Consider the following 21,358-nt stretch of genomic DNA (forward strand, 5'->3'; position numbering starts at 1 on the left):
TCAAAACAACCTACAACTTGGAAGTCAATCTGACCGACATGATAGTGGGATGTAAAAAAGAAAAAGAATCAACATAATAGTTGGTCGTTATGTGCTACGTACATGATATATCAAAGCAAATTTGGCAAAAGGTAAAGAAAGAAAAAAACGAAACAATCTCTCTTCGATGGCAATGGTTTTGATACAGTGGGCAACACACAACATAAATCACATTTGTAAAACAAAATAAAAATGTAAAAAAGAAAATTAAAAATTAAGTCATTGCATAACTAGGTCCCACTAGTAAAAGTCAACCCAAGACCCCCCCCCACCCCTTCTCCGTGACTTAAGTGACAGCGACTACACACACAATCATTTTGTTTTTGTTTTTAAAGCCAGGAGTGTTTAGTCACAACGCTATGTTACAGGCAATGACGATTTTGTTGTTTTTTAGTTTTTAGTTTTTTAAAGTTCTTCTCGTTAACGTGTTGGTTTTTCTTCGTCTAGTTAAAAAGGCCGTTGTTTTAAGTTATTTACAATATAAACAAGTCTGTTGCACGGTTTACCGCTCCCGTAACATGTGGGTCTAGAAGGCTTATTAAAGCAGAGGGCTGTCGGCTTGGGGATGCTGGGACCTGACGTAGGGGCGGTGGAGGCGTGGTTTATTTGAACGCCGCCACTCCCGGTTCCTTTTTTTTTGTGTGTAAGTATGTTACAGTACGCCAGTGGTTCTCAAACTTTCACTCAATTCAAGGACTCCCCCCCCCAGTACGCCACAGACCCCCCCCTAACTCAGAGAGTATACAAATGGAACCAAATGGACCCGTAAGGGTCCATTTGGTTCCATTTGCACACGCTCTGAGTTACAGACCTGTAACGGTCCATTTGGTTCCTCTAACTATTAGCTAGGGACCCCCTGGAACCCCATCAAGGAGACCCCACTTTGAGAACCACTGCGTTACGTTATGTGTCATTACTGGACTTCTAAGCGGAGGGTGAAAATGAGGAAGGAAAGGACACAGAGATGGAAGATGGTGCTTGGATGGGGACAGGCGGGGGGGTGACGAGGGGGAGGGGCAGTAGGAGGAGGTGGGGGTGGCTTTAGTTTCTACAGCCGTCCTCATGTTGGAGGTTGTAGTAACAGTTCTGACACACCCGCACCGGGGACGAGATCTTCAGACGCTTGATCTCCGACTGGAAACGGCTGCACCTGAGGGGACAAAAGACATTGGACATGTGACCCGCTGGCATTTTACTTATTTCTCGCTTTGACTTCGTCAGGACAGTACCGTGAATGACACAGCCTTTTCTTTTCTCATGCTTTTTTTTTTTTCCTCTCTCCCAATTTAGTTGTTATGCCAATTTATTCCTTCCGACACACGTGGCTGTGTGTTTGTCACTGCAGCCACCCGCAGCGCCTGACCGCCTTTTCTGACACCGTGCACTCATTACCCGAAAGGTGTCATCATTTTTAAAGAGTTATGCAAAACAGCAGAATAGGGGTGCAAGAGTTAATCAAAGTGACACATTGAATCGATTATAAAACATTTTTTAACTGGTTAATTTAGGGAGAAAACAATTGCATTTTGCTCTATTCAAAGAATTAAAACAATTTGTGTGACACCATTGTACGACAAAATGTAAGTGATTAATCAGACTAATCAATTTAATTTATACAGTTTTTGCATCAATTTGTTTATATATAAAAAAATAATGGCTAGTTGCTGCCCTAGACTAGAGGCATCCACAACAACGCACTAAAACCCAGAGCACAGACTGATGGATTGTAAACTTCACCAGCTACCTGCACTGCCATCTAGGGGTTATACAAAATGCAACAGAACCGCTCAGTGAGGGCTGGTGAGCTGCCAAAGTCACTGGCTCTGTAGACAAACTGGCACTCCTCACATAATGCTCATTATAAGATGGCACCATTTCCTTCTACTCACTCTGTGTCTCATTGGTGGGCTATGGACAGTTCAGAAACCTGCCTACCAATTACATTATTGATTCCAAGCTAACATAAACTATAGCCTTTCTCTTCCTGGAAATTTTGCACGTTGAAATATAAGCCCAGGTTTTAAATCTTTAAAAAGACTACCGATGAGGTCACTGGTGGGGGGCAGGTTTCTGAAATGGCTACATCTCTCCTCTGAGACACAGTGAGTAGACAGAAATGATACCATCTTATAATGTGCATTAGTGAGGACCAGTGGTGTAAAGTAATTAAGTACATTTACTCAAGTACTGTCTGTACTTAAGTACAATTTTGAGATACTATTACTTTACTGGAGTATATCCAATTGTCTATACTTTTACTTTTACTCCACTACATAGAGGCAAATATTGTACTTTTACTCCACTACAATTATTTGAAAACTTACAAGTTACTTTGCAGATATAAACGCAGATATAAATTAGCCCTATTTTATACCTGGGCTATTTGAAAATAGAATAGATTGTAGAATCTACAAGTTTGCAACGCGTTGTGAGCTTGTAGATCTGCTATTTTCAAACATTTTAGTACTTTTACTTTTGGTACTTTAAGTACATTTTGATACCAATACTTTTGTACTTTTAAGTACATGTTTAATTCCGGACTTTTACTTGTAACAGAGTACTTCTAAATTGCAGTATTGATACTTTTACTTAAGTAAAAGATTTTCACCACTGGTGAGGACCAATTATTATATGAAGATAGGCTGAAAAGGGAAAACCTCAAGTTCAATTATTTTTGTAAATTGGGACCCTCATGGTTCCTTGAGGGGGTTTCAAATGGCCCCTTACGAGTGTGTAACTCTGAGAGTGTACAAATGGAACCAAATGGAACCGTAAGGGTCTATTTGGTTCCATTTGTACACTCTCAGAGTTATGGGGGTCCTTGAAATTAAAAGGTTTGAGAACCACTGTGCTACACTAAACGGAACAGAGCCTTAATTAGTATCATTGGTAAAACCTGTGAAGGAAGGAAGGAAGAACCCAAATTTCTTTCTAATATGGCTGCTCTGCATATTGCTAGTTTGAGCCATTCTAATATTATAATATTATCAATTATATAAAAAAAAAAAACTAGAATCCACGGAAGCCTTACTTCTGACAGAAGAGCTGTCCGCAGTTCCTGCAGTGGTGGCGTCTCTCTGTGAGGGAGAAGCGCACGGTGCAGCCGGAGCAGCTGTCCACCACCTCGTCCTTCACCCAGTGGTCCGCGGCGGACCGCCCAGGCTGGTCGCTCACTGACCAGCTGAACACCCGGCCACGCCCGTCTCCCACCAGGATCTTACTGTGATCCCTGCAACGATGGAGAATAAGAGAGAGAGAGACGTGATTTATAGTAGGGGCTGGGCGATATGGATGGACAAAATCAACTATCACAATATTTTTGAACAAATACCTCGATATCAATGTCTTGACGACAATATCATAGTGCGACGATTATAATGATTGTATTTTCCCCCCCAAAACCTTTCAAAAATGGCATATCTACAAGCTCACAACGAGGCGACTCGTGAGCTTGTAGATCATCTATTAAGCATAACATAGGGCTAAAGTAATCCTAATCTGGCATCACAACATCGATATATTCCCTAGCCCCTAATTCATGGTTCGGCACCTCACGATGCGGCGCGCCGTTAGCTTGTTGTAGGTCGGCCATTTTCATATGCATTTATCGAAACGGAGGAGAAGCAAGCCGGCGAGGGGGGAAAGATTTGGGGGAGATGACAGGAGTCAGTGAAAGGAGGAGAGGAGAGGAGAGGGGAGGGAAGGAGGAGGAGGGGGTGTTGCTGCAGTGATGCACAACTCTGTCTCTCTCTTTATTTATTTATTCATTCATTCAAATTGCTTTATGCCTGAAAAGTGTTGTCCATGTGTTGACAAAGCATACAAATGAAAGCACAAGGATTACTAACAAAATATAACAAAACAACAGTAACTATGAAGACAGACAAGCAGTTCTAAGAATATTTGGCTATTCCAAAATAGCAGATCTACAAGCTCATAGCGTGGCACTGATCTGCTATTTTTGAAACATTTTGAAAATGTGTGCAAATCTTTGAATATATATTTTTTAAAGCGAACATTTGTAAAATATTTTTGTTCCAGGGACCTCCAGAAGCAAAGATTTGAGTTACAAATGTTCGCTTAAAAAAATATATATATTCAAAGTTTTTTTTTTCTTCAAAAATAGCAGATCTACAAGCTTATAGCATGGCACTCGGTGCCGCTCTATGAGCTTGTAGATCTGCAATTTTCGAATAGCCCAAAGTATAAAATAAAACCTAAAATGACACAGTATGCGTTCCCGGATTGAATGGGTGACGAGCAACATAATTACATATTACAACTTTCTCTCTCTCACACACACACACACACACACACACACACACACACACACAGCTGTCTTACTTGGAGATGGCGAGTGAGGTGATTTCGGCTGGATGAGCGTTGTCCTTGCGGTCAAATGCTGTGTGCATGGTGAGTTTACTCCTGAAGACCAGCTGGCGCTCCCATCTGTAGCCTGCTCCAGAGAACACGAACACACACACACACACACACACACACACACTGGATCAAGTCTACACACAAACACTCGCTTTGTACAGCCACATTTCCCATCGGTTTATGCTCAACGTTAAATACATGTACTGTACGGATACAGACAGAGCCTTGGGTCCTTTCTACCCGTTTTCTGAAAGATTATGGATGCGTGAGCAGTACCACCAGAGATCACTTGAACTACATCGGCAAGTGTTCTTTGCTGTGTATTTTTACATGATTTTAATGTGTAGATCAGGGGTCTTCAACATTTTACCCCTAGCTGAGAAAGAGATGAAGTAGTTACCCCCACTACATATTGTATATCGTTGCTGTCGGTCAGAAACCAGCTAACTCCATTTTGACACGTTTGCATTTTTCCCCATAAATCAGTGCTATTGAACACCCTTCACGTCTGTGTGTTGGAAAAACAAATATTGAAAACAAATAACGAAAAGTATTAACACATCGGGTACCAAACACGGTAAAAAACGTATCCCCCCCCCCCCCGTTTTTTTCCACAAGGGGGGGGCTAGCGCAGCTCTGGAATCACCCACACCACTGAGAAGGAAGGGACAGATGGATCACCGTGCCAAAAAACATGGCTCCCCGTCCGCCCCCGTTCTATCTCCTTCATAAAAACCTCCGTATCTCCGTAACTTTTTACAGTGGGGAAAACGAGTCATTTTCGATGGGCGATTACTCCGTAACGGCGACTCGCGTGAGAGACGTTATTGTTCCAGGCGTTAGCCAGGACCATCGATCGTCGTACACGCATTCATTGTTTGCGTGTGGGTGCTCAGCACAGCGTTACAAACGGTGAGATCTCTGGCACTAAAAGTAATCTGTTTTAATAAAACACTGGCACCCGTTGTGTTAAAAAGCGCTTCTGACAAAACCAGCTAACTCCATTGGATCCTCAAACTTTCTGCTAAACCAGCTAAATCCACCATAGGGGGGTGGAGTTAGCTGGTTTAGCTGGTTTTCTGCCGGACAGCAGAGATAACATTGTGTTGCAGATTAACCTTTTTCATAGAGAGTGTCATAGACTTGTTTGCACTATCAACAGTGCTGTGTTGGATTCTTGTTTACATTTAACCACTTAAAACCGTCAATACTTAGTAAACTTGACCACTCACTTTGTACTTAGTCTGCTTTTTTCCCTCTAGACCAAACTTTTTGCCAAAAATAGCCGATATACAAGCTCGTAGCTTGTAAATGTTGTGAGCTTGTGAGCTTGTAGATCTGCTATTATTGGCTAAAGTTCTCCTCATTCTAGGGTTCAAGTGGTTAATGGAAAAAACACCAAAAAATGGCGACCCCCCCTGTAGTAACTCTGAGGACCCCCTAGGGTTCCCGGACCCACTGCTGAAGACCCCTGGTGTAGCTCATGATGTCGCATGACCCACCTGCCCTGAGCTGGTTGTGTGGTTGGCGTGCCTCCATGGTGGTGGGCTGGTGGGGCGCTTGGCTCTGGTGGGCCGGGTGAGCGTTGGATGGCTGAGGGGGGTGAGGGCCACCGGGGGGGTGGGGGTGGGGGTGGGGGTGGGCCCCCCCAGGCTTGCCCTGGCCCTCCGAGTAGTTGACAAACACGAAGCCGTCCTTCTCGTCGATGCTGAGGGTGTCCGACCAGCGTCTGGAGTCGTCCGACGCGCTGTCCACCGACCACGAGGCCCCCGCCCTGCTGCCTGCTGGACCTGCTGGACACACGGAATAAAGAAAATCAATAACAAAACTAAATAAATAAAGTCTCACAACAGATTATGTTTCTGTGAGGCCAAGTTCCAATCTGTAGTTTCCTAAACCAGGGGTCTTCAACGTTTTCAGGCCATGGACCCCCTAGCTGAGAGAGAGATGAAGCAGGGACCCCATCCAAATATTGTATAAAGTTGCGTTTCAGATTCAACTTTTTTTGTTTACTTGGTCAGCTCTTTTTTCCCTCTACACCAAACACCTCTTGCTGAAAATAGCTGATCTACAAGCAAAAATAGCCTATCTACAAGCTCACAACGCCTCGCAGCGCGAGGCGACGCGTTGTGAGCTTGTAGATCGGCTATTTTTGGCTAAAGTTAAAGATTTGGCGGAGCCCGTATAGTAACTCTGAGGACCCCCTAGGGGTCCCGAACCCCCTGTTGAAGACCCCTGTCCTAGACAATTAGCACAATATGTAGAATTATATATATTTGAAACATCATAATTACATTATATTTTTTCCGAACCTATGTTCCAGCTGTTCGACATTAAGGCAATCAGGATTTAACCTTTGCCTGTATGAAATATCTGAGACCATTAGGGTTCATGGAAGTTGCTTCTGAACATGCATTATAATGATAGTTTCACAAATTTAAATGTTCTATAATCTTAAAACAACTTTAATATCTATTATTACTATAGGGGCTCGACCTCACCAGCCACATGGGTTGGGAGTAAAGTATTGCTGCTACTGTAGGTACCTTTGGAATATCAACTTCTAATCTATGGGGCAAACGGAGCAAGATATCTCGCCAACAGTTGGAGGTACTGCACATCATGCCACTATAACTACACAACCCAAACCTCTACCAAAGTTTGCTTTAAGGACTCAGGTCTAGTGTACAGAGTTAGGAGCCATGGGGGGGTAATTTGGGGCAGGTACGTGGTATATATGATAGACCCTCCAGAAAAACGCGGGCAAAAATCCTTGATTATGCGGGCTAAAACTCTTGATTATGCGGGCTAAAATCCTTGATTCTGCGACGAAATATGCGGGATTTTTTGCAATTTTATGCGGTGAAATTGCGGGAAGTTGCGAAATATGCGGAAAGTTGTGAAATATGCGGCAATATGCGGCAATATACGAAATATGCGATATGCGAAAAGTTGCGAAAAATGCGAAATATGTTAAAAGTTGCGAAATATGCGGAAATATGCGATGCAAATCGCATATTATGCGATGCGATGTGCGTATTATGCGATACGATGCGCATATTATGCGATGCGATGCGGCCTTTTTGAAAAAACGTTACCCCCGCATAATTATGCGCCATTTTGCTGATTATGCAGTAAATTCTGCGATCGCATAAACGCATTTTTCTGGAGGGTCTAATATGAGCACATCGGCCTATTTATTATTTTGCACTTTAGACAGTGATGTACCTTAACCCATTAAGACCTGGAACGCATCTGTGTCACTTTTTGATTGAGCTAAAAAGCATTATTTTACACTTTGGCTATTTTTGAAAAATCATGAAAATGTGTGCAAATCTCTGAATATTTATTATTTTAAAGCAAACTTTTTTTATCTCAAATCTTTGCTTCTGGGGGTCCCTGGGACAAGATATTTTGAGATGGGGGTCGGCGGCCAAATACATATCATTTTGGGGGTCCTTGACATGAAAAAGCTTGAGCACCACTGATATTTTAAAGAAAACTGTTGGGATTCAGAAGACATTTGTAGAATCGGCTTCAGGTGTTAATGGGTTAAATGTTGCCTCGTCTGTGATGACATTATGATTGCTGCGACAGATGACTTGGATCACGGTTGTTGTTTTTCTATGGTGTGTTTTTAATCTGATTTTGCTTGCTTAAGTCAGTACCTTTTGGTCTGTGGACGGTGCTGCCGGGCTGGCTGCCTCCTCCATTGGAGGAGGCGCGCGGGGCTCTGGACTCCTGGTTGATGCTGGGTTCATCTCCATCCGACTCACTGCTGTCCTCTTCTCCGTTGTGGGTCACAGCACCACCCTCTGCTGAGCACACACACACACACACACACACACACACACACACACACACACACACACACACACACACACACATTTCACAAACATGTACTTCAGCAGTACATACAGTACAATAAAAACTCTTCACACCACTGTAGTGTACTTTTCACACAACTTGCTCACCGCACCTTCAAGCACCTTAAGACCTGCAACTAATGGACAAACTGTTTTGGTACTGCGGCTACCTACTGATTCCTATTGCAGGGGTTGCTGCAATATGCATCATAGGAATTGTAGGAACACCCACAGAGGCCGAAAAAGACACACTGTCCCCATATGGGAACCACTGTGCAAAAGTATACTATACTTTTATGCTATATTATTATGCTCATTGCTGGTTCCCTTTTCTTATTGGACTGGACCAAATTCAGAGCCCTGGGGGAGTCCGGTCAACTAAGTATACTCGTATAAAGGTTTTTTAAGTGGTTAAGACTTAAGGTTAGTATGCCATTATGTGCAATGCTGTCACAACACTGCTAAAGGCATTTCTGTCTTGGAAAACTCACCAATCTTCTCCTCGCCTAAGCAGTCAGGCACATCAGGCTCTACCAGCTCTGGAGCAGGGGTTTCTGGGACTTGGAGGAATTCCATTCTCCAGAACTGCCGAGGAGAAAAACAAAATGCTAGATTAGGGCCTTCAAGCATGGTATAGAGTTTATACAGTAAACAGCCATCTGTAAGCCACCTCTCCATCTTTAATTAAACGTACCAGGCAATTATTCCTTTGGCACTTGAACATGAGCAACTCATTTTTATATATTTGTTACAGTTCATGTGGGAAACCATGTGGGAGGAGCGTTTTTCTGGCACGCAGCCAGGTCTCTATGAGGCTTTCCCCCGAGGGAAAAGAAACACTGCCGGGGTAAAATGCGTCCTCGAGGCGTTATTGCTTTGTTTTTTGTTTTGTTTTAGACAGGACCGTTTGTGCGCTCGCCCCGGTCTTGTGTCCTGCCCCCTCCCGGCCCGCGGCGACTTGCGGCCAAAAACAGGCTCCTCGTTCCGCTTTTCCCACATGTACTGGTTTCCCACATTTACGTTAACATATACACAGTACAGAAAAAAGCATAGTCATTATCATGATTTAAGTTTATGTACTGTACCATTTGCTTTTAATTGTTGTATTGTGCTGTCATAAAACGTGTGAAAAATATTATAAAAACATTGATCATAGAAAAAAACAACTGCTCATCTTTTGTTTTACTTAAAGGACTTTGGTAGAGCTAACACTTTGAGATATAAAGTGTTGCAAATAAATGTATTATTTATTCATTATCAGCTATGCTCTGAAAGAAGTTGTATGAAAGACAATATTGTTATTGTAATAATCAACATTGTCCCTAGTCTGGAAGACAAAGCGAGGATGGGAGAGGCGGACAGTTTTACCCTGACGACGCCGTCGGAGTGTCCGGTGACGATGACATTCTGCGTGTCCCATTCGTTCATCTCGGACACACAGCAGCAGAGGATCTGCTGGCTGCGCCCCGTGAAGGTGTTGGCGCTGGCGATGGGACTGCCGTTGATGCTCCACACGTGGATGTACGTCCCCGCACTGGACACGATGTCCCCCTGCATGTAGGGACATTCACACCAGTGTTGAGAACAGTGACGCTCACACTTTTCTTTGCAAGGACCCGCAGTTTACTATGCATTCGCCCACCATAACTCTGCAACTTCAATATCCACTGATTAAGAAGATTCACCCCATGGAGACTTGAATTCATGGATATTTTTTTGTTTTTGTCGCATTCCTAAGCCAAAAATTTGATGACCAGCGGACCGGTAGGCAGCGGTCCGCACAAAGAATGTCCTTTGTGTCTCCTACCGGGAACCGCTTCCGGTCATCAAATTATTGGCTTAGGAATGAGACAAAAAAATATATATATATCCATGAATTCAAGTCTCCCTGGGGTGACTAATCCATACAAAAAAATCGCACCCTGTGTGAAGGAAGCGGTGCCTTTGATGAGTGGCCTCCTGGTGGCGCTATAATAGGGCGGGGCGGGGCTTCAGCAATTAATGCTCGTCCCTATTGGTGGTGTAAGTCCACAAACCAAATTCGGACTGGGTGGCATGCTGCTAACTGGAGTTATGGCTGTTTAAAGCCCAGCCAAGAGGGGGCGGGGCTTACTAAATTTCAGTTCGTCCCTATTGGTGGTCTGAGTCCACGTACCAAATTTGTACTCAGTAGCATGCTGTGAACTGGAGTTATGGCTGTTTAAAGCCCAGCCAATGGGAAGACAGAGGGGGCGGGGCTTATGTAATTACAGTTGGTCCCTATTGGTGGTATTAGTTGGACTTGGTGGCATATGCTGCAAACTGGAGTTATAGCTGTTTAAAGCCAGTGGCCTCCTGGCGGCGCTATAATAGGGCGGGGCGGGGCTTCAGCAATCAATGCTCGTCCCTATTGGTGGTCTAAGTCCACATACCAAATTTGGACTTGCTGGCATGCTGCGAACTGGAGTTATAGCTGTGTAAAGCGCTGTTTAAAGCCAGTGGCCTCCTGGTGGCGCTATAATAGGGCGGGGCGGGGCTTCAGCAATCAATGCTCGTCCCAATTGGTGGTGTAAGTCCACATACCAAATTTGGAGTTGCTGGCATGCGAACTGGAGTTATAGCTGTGTAAAGCATTGTTTAAAGCCAGTGGCCTCCTGGTGGCGCTATAATAGGGCGGGGCGGGGCTTCAGCAATCAATGCTCGTCCCAATTGGTGGTGTAAGTGCACATACCAAATTTGGACTTGCTGGCATGCTGCCAACTGGAGTTATAGCTGTTTAAAGCCCGTGCTCAAACGGACATCCGAGCCAGTGGCCTCCTGGTGGCGCTATAATAGGGCGGGGCGGGGCTTCAGCAATCAATGCTCGTCCCAATTGGTGGTGTAAGTCCACATACCAAATTTGGACTTGCTGGCATGCTGCCAACTGGAGTTATAGCTGTTTAAAGCCCGTGCTCAAACGGACATCCGGGCTCCAACGGACATAACGGACAAACGGACAAACGGACATACGGACGGACATAGTCAAGAGTAGAGCGGCTGGCACCGCTAAAAACATTTTGGGGGTGAACTATCCCCTTTAACATACATTTTAAATTCAAGTCTACATTTCACAAAAGTAAATGCATGTATTTAATGATCAGAAGGGGGGATATCAAAAGCAGAGGGCATGGATTCAATCCCCTGGGGGCTGGGATTGTTTCTGACCCGAGTGGAACATTGCTGCTGTGCTGTTTCAGACTGTCCTGCCAACCCACCGTCAGTTCGTTGATGCAGAGAGCGGAGACGGGCGCCCGGTGGCCCCGGAGCTGTGTGACGAACGACAGCTTGTTGAGGTCCCAGATGATGCAGGTCCGGTCCCGGGAGCCGCTCACGATGATGTGGTACGCCGAAGACGCCGTCAGACAGGTCACGGCGTCCGTATGGCCCAGCAAGGCCTAGCGACACAGCACAACGTTAGCTTTAGGGCAGGGGTCTTCGACAGGGGGTCCTCAGAGTTACTACAGGGGGTGCGCCAAATGTGTGTGATAGAAAGTCTTTTTTTTTTACATTAACCACTTGAATCCTAGAATTCCTTTTCTGAGGGGAACATTAGCCGAAAAAGGCCGATCTACAAGCTCACAACGCCTCGCAGTTGTAGATCGTCTATTTTCGGCAAAGAGGTTTGGTGTAGGGGGGGCAAAGGAGCAAACCAAGTACTAAGTATTGAAGGTTTATGTGGTTAAATGTCTGAAATGAACACAAAACCTGAATTTACACAACACTGATGATAGTCAATATCTATGAAATCTATGAAAAAGTTTAATCTGCAACACAATTTTATACAATATATGTAGTGGGGGGTCCCTGCTTCATCTGTCTCTCAGCTAAGGGGTCCTTGGCCTAAAAAACATTGAAGACCCCTGCTTTATGGAGAAAGGGAGAATTTTCTGGTCCCCGAAGGAAGGGGGATTTGCTTTTACAACTTCAACCAGCAGATAGCTGCTCAGATGGCTATGATGAGCGCAGGGGGAAGCTGTTAAGGGTTAAGACCAGTGTGTGCTCATGTGCACGGGGTCCAGTGAGTTATATGTTATGTAAACATTTCTCTTTTTACTAGTTTTATACTAGTGTATGTCTTATTACTTACTTTGCTTGCGAAAATGTGATACTGTATTAACAAAGAGAGCAGCCTCCCAATACATCATTATTTCTTGATCGTGTGTGAAATACCAATATGGATTCTAAGGCATCGTCTGAAAGTCCAGCTCTTTGCGATAGTGTCGCTTGACCAAAAATAACTGATCTACAAGCTAACAGTTAAGCTTGTAGATCAGTTATTTTTGGCAACCGACACGGTCTTACTACAGTACATCGTACTTAGGCTTTACTGGATTCTATTTGATAAACTTGCTGAAATCATCTTGGTGAGGACAGGTTGGAAACAGCGTTCTGTTTAAGGCTGGAAACCTTGTTTACGGGTGGGTTGTAAACAACATTCTTTGTGTGTGTCGGACATGTTTCAGGGTGGGTCGGAAAAAGTGTTCTTTGTGTGTGTTCTACCTGTTTCAGGGCAAGTGTCTTGGCTTTCTCCTTGGAGTTGCTGGTCTCCCACACACAGATGGAAGTGCTGGTACCAGCGGTGATCACCAGCTTAGGGTTGGGACAGATGGCACACAGGATCTGGCCCCACTCTGACAGGCACTCGTACACAACCACCGCCTGAAAGCACATGGAGATGTCAGTGTTTGGACCTCTTTACACAAGGCTGTGGAAATAAATTCACTATAGTATTTTAAAGCTGTTATTTGTAACCTTTATGCTCTACCAGGAATTCGAACAAGGGTCTCAATGCATGAGAGGCCAAATTGCTACCGCTATCAGGGTATCTGCACATTTCTAAATTGGCAATTTAAGGACTTTTAAGACCTTTTTAATACCTCTAAAATGAAAAATGTAACATTGGCCAAATTGTCAAATATTAGAGGCAGAAATTGTGAAAATAGCAGATCTACATGTTCTCGACGCCTCGCAACAAGCATATATATCGTCTATTTTCACAATGTGAAGCATTACAAAATGTAATGCCTCAACTATACGTCTGAGTTCAAAACTTTGTTTCTGTTTTCAAAGGTCTTTGTGCATAATGTAGGACAAACATGTCCCTGACCTTATCAGACTCGTAGTTGGCTAGTCGGCAGCTGAGGTCGGCGTAGCCCCAAGCAAAGGTTTTGCTCCAGGCCGGGGGCACCAGAACCTTGTTCTGCTCCACGGCCAGGATGCCCTTGTCTGTGCACACGATCTGACCCACCGGTTCCTTCAGCTCTGCAGGAAGAGACAACGCAACCGTGTTGAGAAGGGACTGTTATGATAAGACTAACAGTAAGCTTATTTATACAATAACTAAATGAATTACATGAAAAACCTGGTTAAACCTAAATGATACTCTATAGTATAACGGTGTCACTTATGTTGCCCCCCCCCCCCCCCTACAAGCGAACAACGCGTTGCAATGCGACACATTGCTGGCTTTTAGATCTGTTCTTCTTGAAGTGGCACTCTCGTGCAATGGCATATAAATGTTAGCCTGGCATGGCCAGACTAATATCCCTGCGTAGATATTAGTCTGGAATCTCTGTGTGGAACCTGCATTTCCGAGGGGCAAAAAAAAAAATGCCTATGGTAATAAACCCGCCCCATATTTTCATACTGGGCCCTGATTGGTCCCTCACTACTTCGGAGGGAGAGAAATCCAATCTCTATTGAGAGGGGCCAGACCTAATCTGCCAAGGGCAATTTCTTTTTGCAATTGTAGATTTGTCTGGAACCAGGCTATATAAAAATGTGTTGTGAGAGGTGGGGGTGGATACTGACTGCTATCTATGTACTTTTTTAGTACAAGAGAGAGGTTATATGAGGCAGCACATGCAAATAATACATTTTATATTGTATATAATTTTATTTAAATGACCTTTCTCTCTCCGTCTCTCCCACCACATCTATTTCTCACTGCCTCTCTCCTTCACCCCAGAGCCTGGTTCTGACATTTCTTCCAGTGAAGGGTGCCACTGTTGCCAAAATGCTTGCTCAGGGTGGGACAATATCAGGTTGTGATTTGAGTCTAAAATAAAAAAGGGAATTGAATTGAAACCTTTGACCGGTGCCAGAGAGGGTCTCAGGTTGTCCAGATGGTGGAAGAAGATCTTGTCGGTGCTGGAGCTGGGCGGGACGGCGGCCTGCTCGCCGTTAGTCTTACCGCGCACCCGCTTGGGTGGGTGGGGCTTCTTGAACAGCTGGAAAACAAAATCATGCAGTCAGAGAGAACACAGTAGAGCTCACTGGTTAATTGTTGACATGCACAAAACAAGTGTGAAAGTATCGTAATGAGGACGTATTTATGTCTGTGTACAAGCACTACCATTATGTAAAGGTTGAATAGGCTCTATGCACAGCAGCCATATTGAAAATAAATTCTTACTTCCTTCACAGGTGTTACCAATGATACTAATGAAGGCTCTGTTCCCTTCTGGTCAAACAGAGTCAGGGCGCTGATATTGTGCATGTTGGCTCACTGGAAACACTCTGCTACACCAATGGGTCTCAAAGTGTGGACCAGGTACCCTCATGGTTCCTTGAGGGGGTTCCAAATGGCCCCTTACGGGTGTGTAACTCTGAGAGTTTCCATTTGTACACTCTCAGAGTTATGGGGGTCCTTGAAATTAAAAGGTTTGAGAACCACTGTGCTACACTAAATAGAACAGAGCCTTAATTACTAGTATCATTCGTAACACCTGTGAAAGAAGTAAGGAAGAGGCCCGATTTCTTTCCAATACGGCTGCTGTGCATAGAGCCTATTATTTGGCATAACACATGGCATATTCCAGTGCCAAATAACAAGTGTCATTTAAGCGGACCTGTTTGGGGATCTGTCCAAAGTTGTTGATGAAGCCGATGGTGGCGGTCTCTTTGAGGGGGTCGTTGATGTTGTAGATGTCCACCTGGCCCTCGTAGAAGAGGTGGTGGAAGACATTCACGGCCTCCACGGCGGGAGGGCCCTGCTGCTTGTAGCCGAAGATCAGATCTATCCACTCGTGGAGGTGAGCCGACACGTAGTCGCATTCCAGGGCCTGAAACACAAGCACGCAAGATTTTGTTTTATAACATCGGCCTGGACCCATGCCAGGCATTGAAATGTACGGTATCTTTGGTGATAAGATAGCAGTCCATAAATGGACCAGAGTTGTGCTTTATGGATTGGTCAGTGGTTTTCAAGGGATGAAGAGGCCATAAATACTGTGAGGACATGACCAGTAAAATGATCTGTTATTTTGCCTGGGAAACAGAGATCTGATTCGAGTTGGAATACATGGGATTAGGGCTGGGCAATGAACCGAAAAATATATCTAAACCGATATTTAGAAGCAAAGTTTGTTGCTATATTTTTTTTTCTCATATAACAAATCGATACAAAAGATTCTAATCGATTTTTTATAAATCGACTAACTCCGATTAACCACTTAACCCTGTATTATGCTTTGTTGTACTATGGGGGTGACTGGGCGTACAGAAATAGCCGATCCGACCCTCTGGGGTCCTTGGGAGGGTTCCATGGGGTCCCCAGCTAAATGACTGATAGTTAGGTACCAAAATGGACCCTTACGGATCTGAAACTCTGAGAGTGTACAAATGGAACCAAACGGACGCTTATCCATTTGTACAGTCTCAGAGTTATGAGGGTCCCTGGCCTAATGCATACCAAACTGGGTGTGTCATCAATCAAGTTTGAGAGAAAAACATGCTCTCAAGTCTGTGTGGATCGTTTAGTCTCATTGTGACATTGCGCTAATTGATAAGTGTGATCAATATGGATTCTCTACCAGTCTGTGCACTCTGATGAATTCTCGGGGGTCTCCCTTAGCCCAGGGGGGGAGGATGCAGTCTCCCAGTTTAGTGCCGTTCTGCTTGGCTCCTGATGGGTTCAAAGACACAGGAACAAAGACACAAGGTATGTCATTCATTTCGCCAAACCCTTGTGGGGTTAAAATGTATGCATTTGCAGTACTCACAATTGTAGGATTTAATTTAGGTTTCTGTATATAATATACCTACATACTGTAGGTATGAAAATCATTTATTCATGCAAAGTTCAATTTCTCTCATTTAACTGATATGAGCAGGCAAATTAAGGGGTTGAATAGCACTGTCAGGAACATGGGGTATTTATACTGGCTGATTATGTTAAGAAATCTTACAGTTATTGTCTTGATGTTTTTCTACTTCTGTGTGTTTTGTGTTTATTGTGCATTGTAGGGGAATTGATTATGAGTTGTGTGTTTTTTGCTTTGTTCTTTTGTTCAGTGTCTTATAATCTCGTAAGGGATGGGACACATGGACAAAACATGACAATACAAATTAATTCATTAATTGATCAGACCCAGGTCAAAGTTGTTGGCGTTGAGCAGGAACTCGGGTAGGTAGAAGAACTCGGGGATGAGCTCCTTCACGTCGGCCATGTTGTGTTTGGAGGCCGAGTTCCAGGCCTCACGCACGCTGTGGAACATCCTATCAGCCAGGTCAAAATGACCACCCTGGACAACACACACACAAAGTACAATCAAAAGACAATCATCAGAATTGATCCATTTGTGACTCAGAGAGAGTACAAATGGATTTGGATAGCGGTTCCGGCAGGAGACACAAAGCGTCTCCTTTGTGTTTCCTACCGGAACCACTGCCTACCAGTCCGCTGGTCATCACATTAGAAATGCGACAAAAACTAAAACATATCCATGAATTCAAGTCTCCATGGGGTGACTAATCGATAGAAAAAGAGTCATTTTTTGGGTGAACTATCCCTTTAATGCCAGATTTCTGTCCATGGCCCACCAACGAGACACAGAGTGAGTAGACAGAAATGGTGTCGTCTTATAATGAGCATCATTAGATGAAGATAAGGTTAAAAGTGGGTAAAATGCTCCTTTAACTGAACTCTGAGGATTTGAATGTGAAGTCATACCTGTAGTCTGAGGAAGATCTGAGTGAAAGGCTCCATGCGGACCAGGTAGGAGGCTACAATCATGGCAGAGGAGTAGTGGGTGCCGTAGTGATACGCCGGAGTCTCACCTGATAGGAATATACAACATATACAATAAAATCATCAGTGTTATGGGTAGTATATCCGTTTGAGTGTGGGGTCTTACCATTGAATCAGTGTGAGTGGGTAGGGTTTATTTTTTAGCCCATTCAATTTGGGAACGCATCTGTGTTAGATTTCTTTGGCTATTCAAAAATAGCAGATCTACAAGCTCATAGCTATGAGCTTGTAGATCTGCATTTTTTTGAGAAAAATCATGAACATTTCTGCAAATCTTTGAATATATGCAACCCAAATCTTTGCTTCTCGGGTTCCCTGTAACAAAACATTTGGAGATGGGGGTCCACGACCAATTACATATCTAAAAATGTTTTCTAAATCAGTATGTTGCTATATAAGTGGTGGAGCCCCATCTCATATTAAATATGTTGTTCCAGGGACCCCCAGAAGCAAAATGTCGCTTCCACACACACACACACACACACACACACACACACACACACACACACACACACACACTCCACGATTCATCAAAAATTTGCCAAAGAAATCTTAAAATGACACAGATGTGTTGGTCTTAATGGATTAAAGAAAGGGCTCCTAAATCCTTTTAAAATGGTTCCACTGTGTTCTTCTACACTTTGGCTGTAATGTACTGTGGGGAGGGATGTGCGTGAACTTGGTTAGATGTGGGTGGTCTTACCGGTGGGGTCCTCCCAGTCCTTGTATCTCTTCTTGTACTGGGTCAGCCTGTCGTCTGTCTGCGCTCCCATTGGCTTGGCCAGGTTACGGAACGTCTTGGGACTGTTCAGATCCAGCTCCTATTCAGGCACACATCAACAGAACGGCACCATCAGAGCTGTTTCAGACGGACCCCAAGGGGCGGCCAATATACGAGCACACGATCTTGTATCTTTTCCCCTTTCCTTTGTACCCTAATATTGTCTGTTCTGGCGGGGGTGTTACATGCAATCCTGCCATGATGGCTGCTTGATTATTAGATGTATTGAATAATCTATTCTATAAAATGCGTTGGGCTCAAGTGGCTAATAAGAATAAACAACATTTTTTTTTTTTTGTATTTTAAAATCTAAAATCTAAAGAAAAATCAATTAGAATAGTTTTGTGTCAATTTGTTGATATATTAAAAGCATGCTTCTTGATTATTTGAATAATCGAAAAGTAACCGATAAAATAATTGCTAAGAAAGGTGAAACGATGGTGAATAATGTTTGTTCCAAAAAACAGAATTGCACCCCAGTTTGACACCCTGGTGTTTAGAGTGCTGTCATGTTCTGATACCTCAGAGTCGTAGTCGGCCAGGATCCACGGGAAGACGGGGTACTGCATCAGGTCGTTGTAGGAGCGACCGGCCAACGTGTTCAAATGCATCAGGTACTGGAAGTTACTGATCTCTCCTCGCTGGCGGGGACAAAACAAAATCCATACATCAATGGTTTGGGGACTTGGGGGAATTGTTTTAAGAGACAAGTGCTGACAGGATCCAACTAATCCTATGATGTGAGCCCTACATCAGCTACTGTACCTACCTCCCATCTCTGAGTGACTGATTTCTCTCCGACCAGCGTGCTGAGCAGTCCAGACCTGGAACACAGAGTAGAGTGGTTGATTGATTTTATTTGGCAGTACAAACAGAACATAAATCCAGGATTACACGTACAAGTATAATTACATTCTTATATCCAATGTGGTGCTGCCAGTGAAACCATACTAGATGGCGAGGCACCAGTAAAAGAAAGAGTCCAAATTTTAAATGACACACAAGTTAGAACAAACAATTATAAAAGACAAAAAACTAAAATAATAAAATAAGATGGTCCAGCATTAAAACGTCAGGATCATTCCAAAGAGAAATACGTACCCGTGAAAATAAAGGAACCCTTACCAAAACGTATGACTCTAGGTATCACAACAGGTGCTTAGTTATGCCATAATCTTACTCCGTAGAACGTCTTGCCCAAAAGAACAGATCTACAAGCTAACAACTTTTTGTTACGTTATAGATTTTGTCAAAGGCACTTATCCACAGGCAAGAAAGAAGTCAACGAGGACAACAACGCTTCTACACAGCAACGTCCTCTGTCCCAGTGACTTGTTTTACAGTAGCAAAGGTTAAATCACCACTCAAGAACTGTGTATGCTATTTTATTCAACGTGGAAGGACACATGGAGAGGTTGTAGTGTTACAATAAGAAAAGTGTTACCCTTGCTCCACACTGGTGTTGGGTCTCTGGCCTGAAACGGACTCGGAGCTGTCGGCCAGCGAGGGAACCACAGCTAAAAACCTGAAGGACGATCAGAACCTCTGTGTCATTTACAAAAGTGGTAAATAAAGTGGTTCCAAGTGGTAAATATCCTTACTGTGACACAGCTGAGCAAGAAATAAGTTATACACAACAAAGTATATAACATTACAGGAATTCAAACATTCACACAACCAGATTTAATGGCTGTCCACACCAAGAACGATAACTATAATGGTAACTAAAGAAAGCCAATTATGCCGTTTAAAAAAATAATTGTAACCCAAGTCAAGTTCATGCCACAACTATAATGAATAAAATCGTTGGGATCACTTTCAAAGCAATTCGATGCACGACAGACAACATTCACGACAGTCATTGTCAAAATCCAACTGAATCAACACATTACTCACATTCAACATGCTTACAGAACGATATCAGTCATCAGTATCCGTGCTGCTCACATTATCATCATCATCTCTATAGTTAATTATTCTTGATGTGGACAGGCCTAGATGTCTGCAGTGAATCATGATCATATTGATGCTGAAAAGTGCACCTTTGGTAGACTTTGTTGCGGACTCCTTTCTGGAATGCCAACAGGTAGTTCCTTCCGTCTGCGGAGAACACCTCCACTGCCATGGGCTGAAAACAAAAAAGTCAAAATCCCAGTTATTATCAACAAGACATCGAAATAATAGCATCATCGTATTCATATCTCATAAGATGCCCAGCCTAAGGGACTGAGAGAGTGATAGGCCATATCAGCAATATGGCTTATGGCTGTTATCAATCATAGGGCTGATGTGACCATTCTTTTATCTTAATTTTTTCGTAAGCGTTATTTCAGATAGTGTAGAGAGAGAGATGCTCAGTAGGACTATTAAAACCGGGAAAGCATCTGTCAAATTAGATTCTAGTGTTGGCTATTCGAAAATAGCAGATCTACTGCTGTCTGTGTGTGTGTGTGTGTGTGCGTGCACGTGCATACCTGCAGGAGGTAGCGTCTCTTGTGAACCTCCTTGATGTCTTCATAGGCAAAGATGCTGCAGGTTCTCTTCAGCTGGCTCTGACCCTGTCTGGCTCCTCTGGGGATGATGGCTTCATACAAGCTAGAGACACACACACACACACACACACACACACACACACACACACACACACACACACACACACACACACACACACACACACACACACACACACACACACACACACACACACACATTTAACTGATCAATCATTCAAAGTTTAAGGTTTAAGACTTAAACCTTATATACAATATAATACCCTATATACCTATCCCTACACTGAATCGGTAATCCGGAAATAGCAGATCTACAAGCTCACAACACGTCACGCTGTGGCGCATTGTGAGCTTGTATATCTGCTATTTTTGGCAAATGTTCCCCATATAATAAGTGGTTAAGCTGTTTTTAATTGTTTCTGTGGCCTAATGGCTGCATGCATGCGCGAGACATTTGGCACTGATCGGTTCGGCCCAGTGTTGTGTTCTAGTTTTTTTCGGAAGGTATACGCTACGATACGATGCGTGTGGTCGTGGGTATACGCTCTCGCGTTTTCAATGGATGAAACAGTTTTTGAAGGTATACGGTAGCGACGAAATTTTTTTTCAAGGTATACGCCGTACACAGCATCTGACGGTAGAACACACCACTGGTTCGGCCGCGGTTCGGCTAATCACCTACTGTACTGTACGTACAGAAACACGGCATAAAGCGGGATCAGTGCATAGTAGG

At 43.7% G+C, this 21,358-nt stretch overlaps 1 protein-coding gene across 10 annotated transcripts in view; it reads right to left on the bottom strand.

Moving 5' to 3' along the window:
- Positions 1-840: 840 nt before the first annotated feature.
- Positions 841-21,358, bottom strand: part of wdfy3 (WD repeat and FYVE domain containing 3) — a 166,030-nt gene continuing 145,512 nt past the window's right edge. For 5 of the 10 annotated variants that reach the window (XM_084054236.1, XM_084054234.1, XM_084054233.1 and 2 more), the window contains exons 47-67: positions 20,590-20,710; positions 20,158-20,243; positions 19,560-19,640; positions 18,885-18,939; positions 18,637-18,756; positions 18,038-18,155; positions 17,257-17,363; positions 16,675-16,828; positions 16,118-16,209; positions 15,155-15,367; positions 14,392-14,533; positions 13,411-13,565; positions 12,804-12,962; positions 11,519-11,698; positions 9,654-9,836; positions 8,777-8,870; positions 8,088-8,237; positions 5,922-6,212; positions 4,384-4,495; positions 3,071-3,268; positions 841-1,189 (exon numbers count right to left, since the gene is read on the bottom strand). In XM_084054236.1, the coding sequence (XP_083910362.1) occupies positions 1,081-1,189; positions 3,071-3,268; positions 4,384-4,495; positions 5,922-6,212; positions 8,088-8,237; positions 8,777-8,870; positions 9,654-9,836; positions 11,519-11,698; positions 12,804-12,962; positions 13,411-13,565; positions 14,392-14,533; positions 15,155-15,367; positions 16,118-16,209; positions 16,675-16,828; positions 17,257-17,363; positions 18,038-18,155; positions 18,637-18,756; positions 18,885-18,939; positions 19,560-19,640; positions 20,158-20,243; positions 20,590-20,710 (2,920 nt within the window). In that variant the 3' untranslated portion in view covers positions 841-1,080. The remainder of the gene's footprint in view (positions 1,190-3,070; positions 3,269-4,383; positions 4,496-5,921; positions 6,213-8,087; positions 8,238-8,776; positions 8,871-9,653; positions 9,837-11,518; positions 11,699-12,803; positions 12,963-13,410; positions 13,566-14,391; positions 14,534-15,154; positions 15,368-16,117; positions 16,210-16,674; positions 16,829-17,256; positions 17,364-18,037; positions 18,156-18,636; positions 18,757-18,884; positions 18,940-19,559; positions 19,641-20,157; positions 20,244-20,589; positions 20,711-21,358) is intronic. The other 5 variants (XM_084054235.1, XM_084054232.1, XM_084054229.1 and 2 more) reach the window with 3 other exon arrangements.

The sequence above is a fragment of the Gymnoscopelus microlampas genome (genome assembly GCF_963454915.1).
Source record: "Gymnoscopelus microlampas genome assembly, chromosome: 4".
In the NCBI taxonomy this organism is placed as follows: Eukaryota; Metazoa; Chordata; class Actinopteri; order Myctophiformes; family Myctophidae; genus Gymnoscopelus; species Gymnoscopelus microlampas.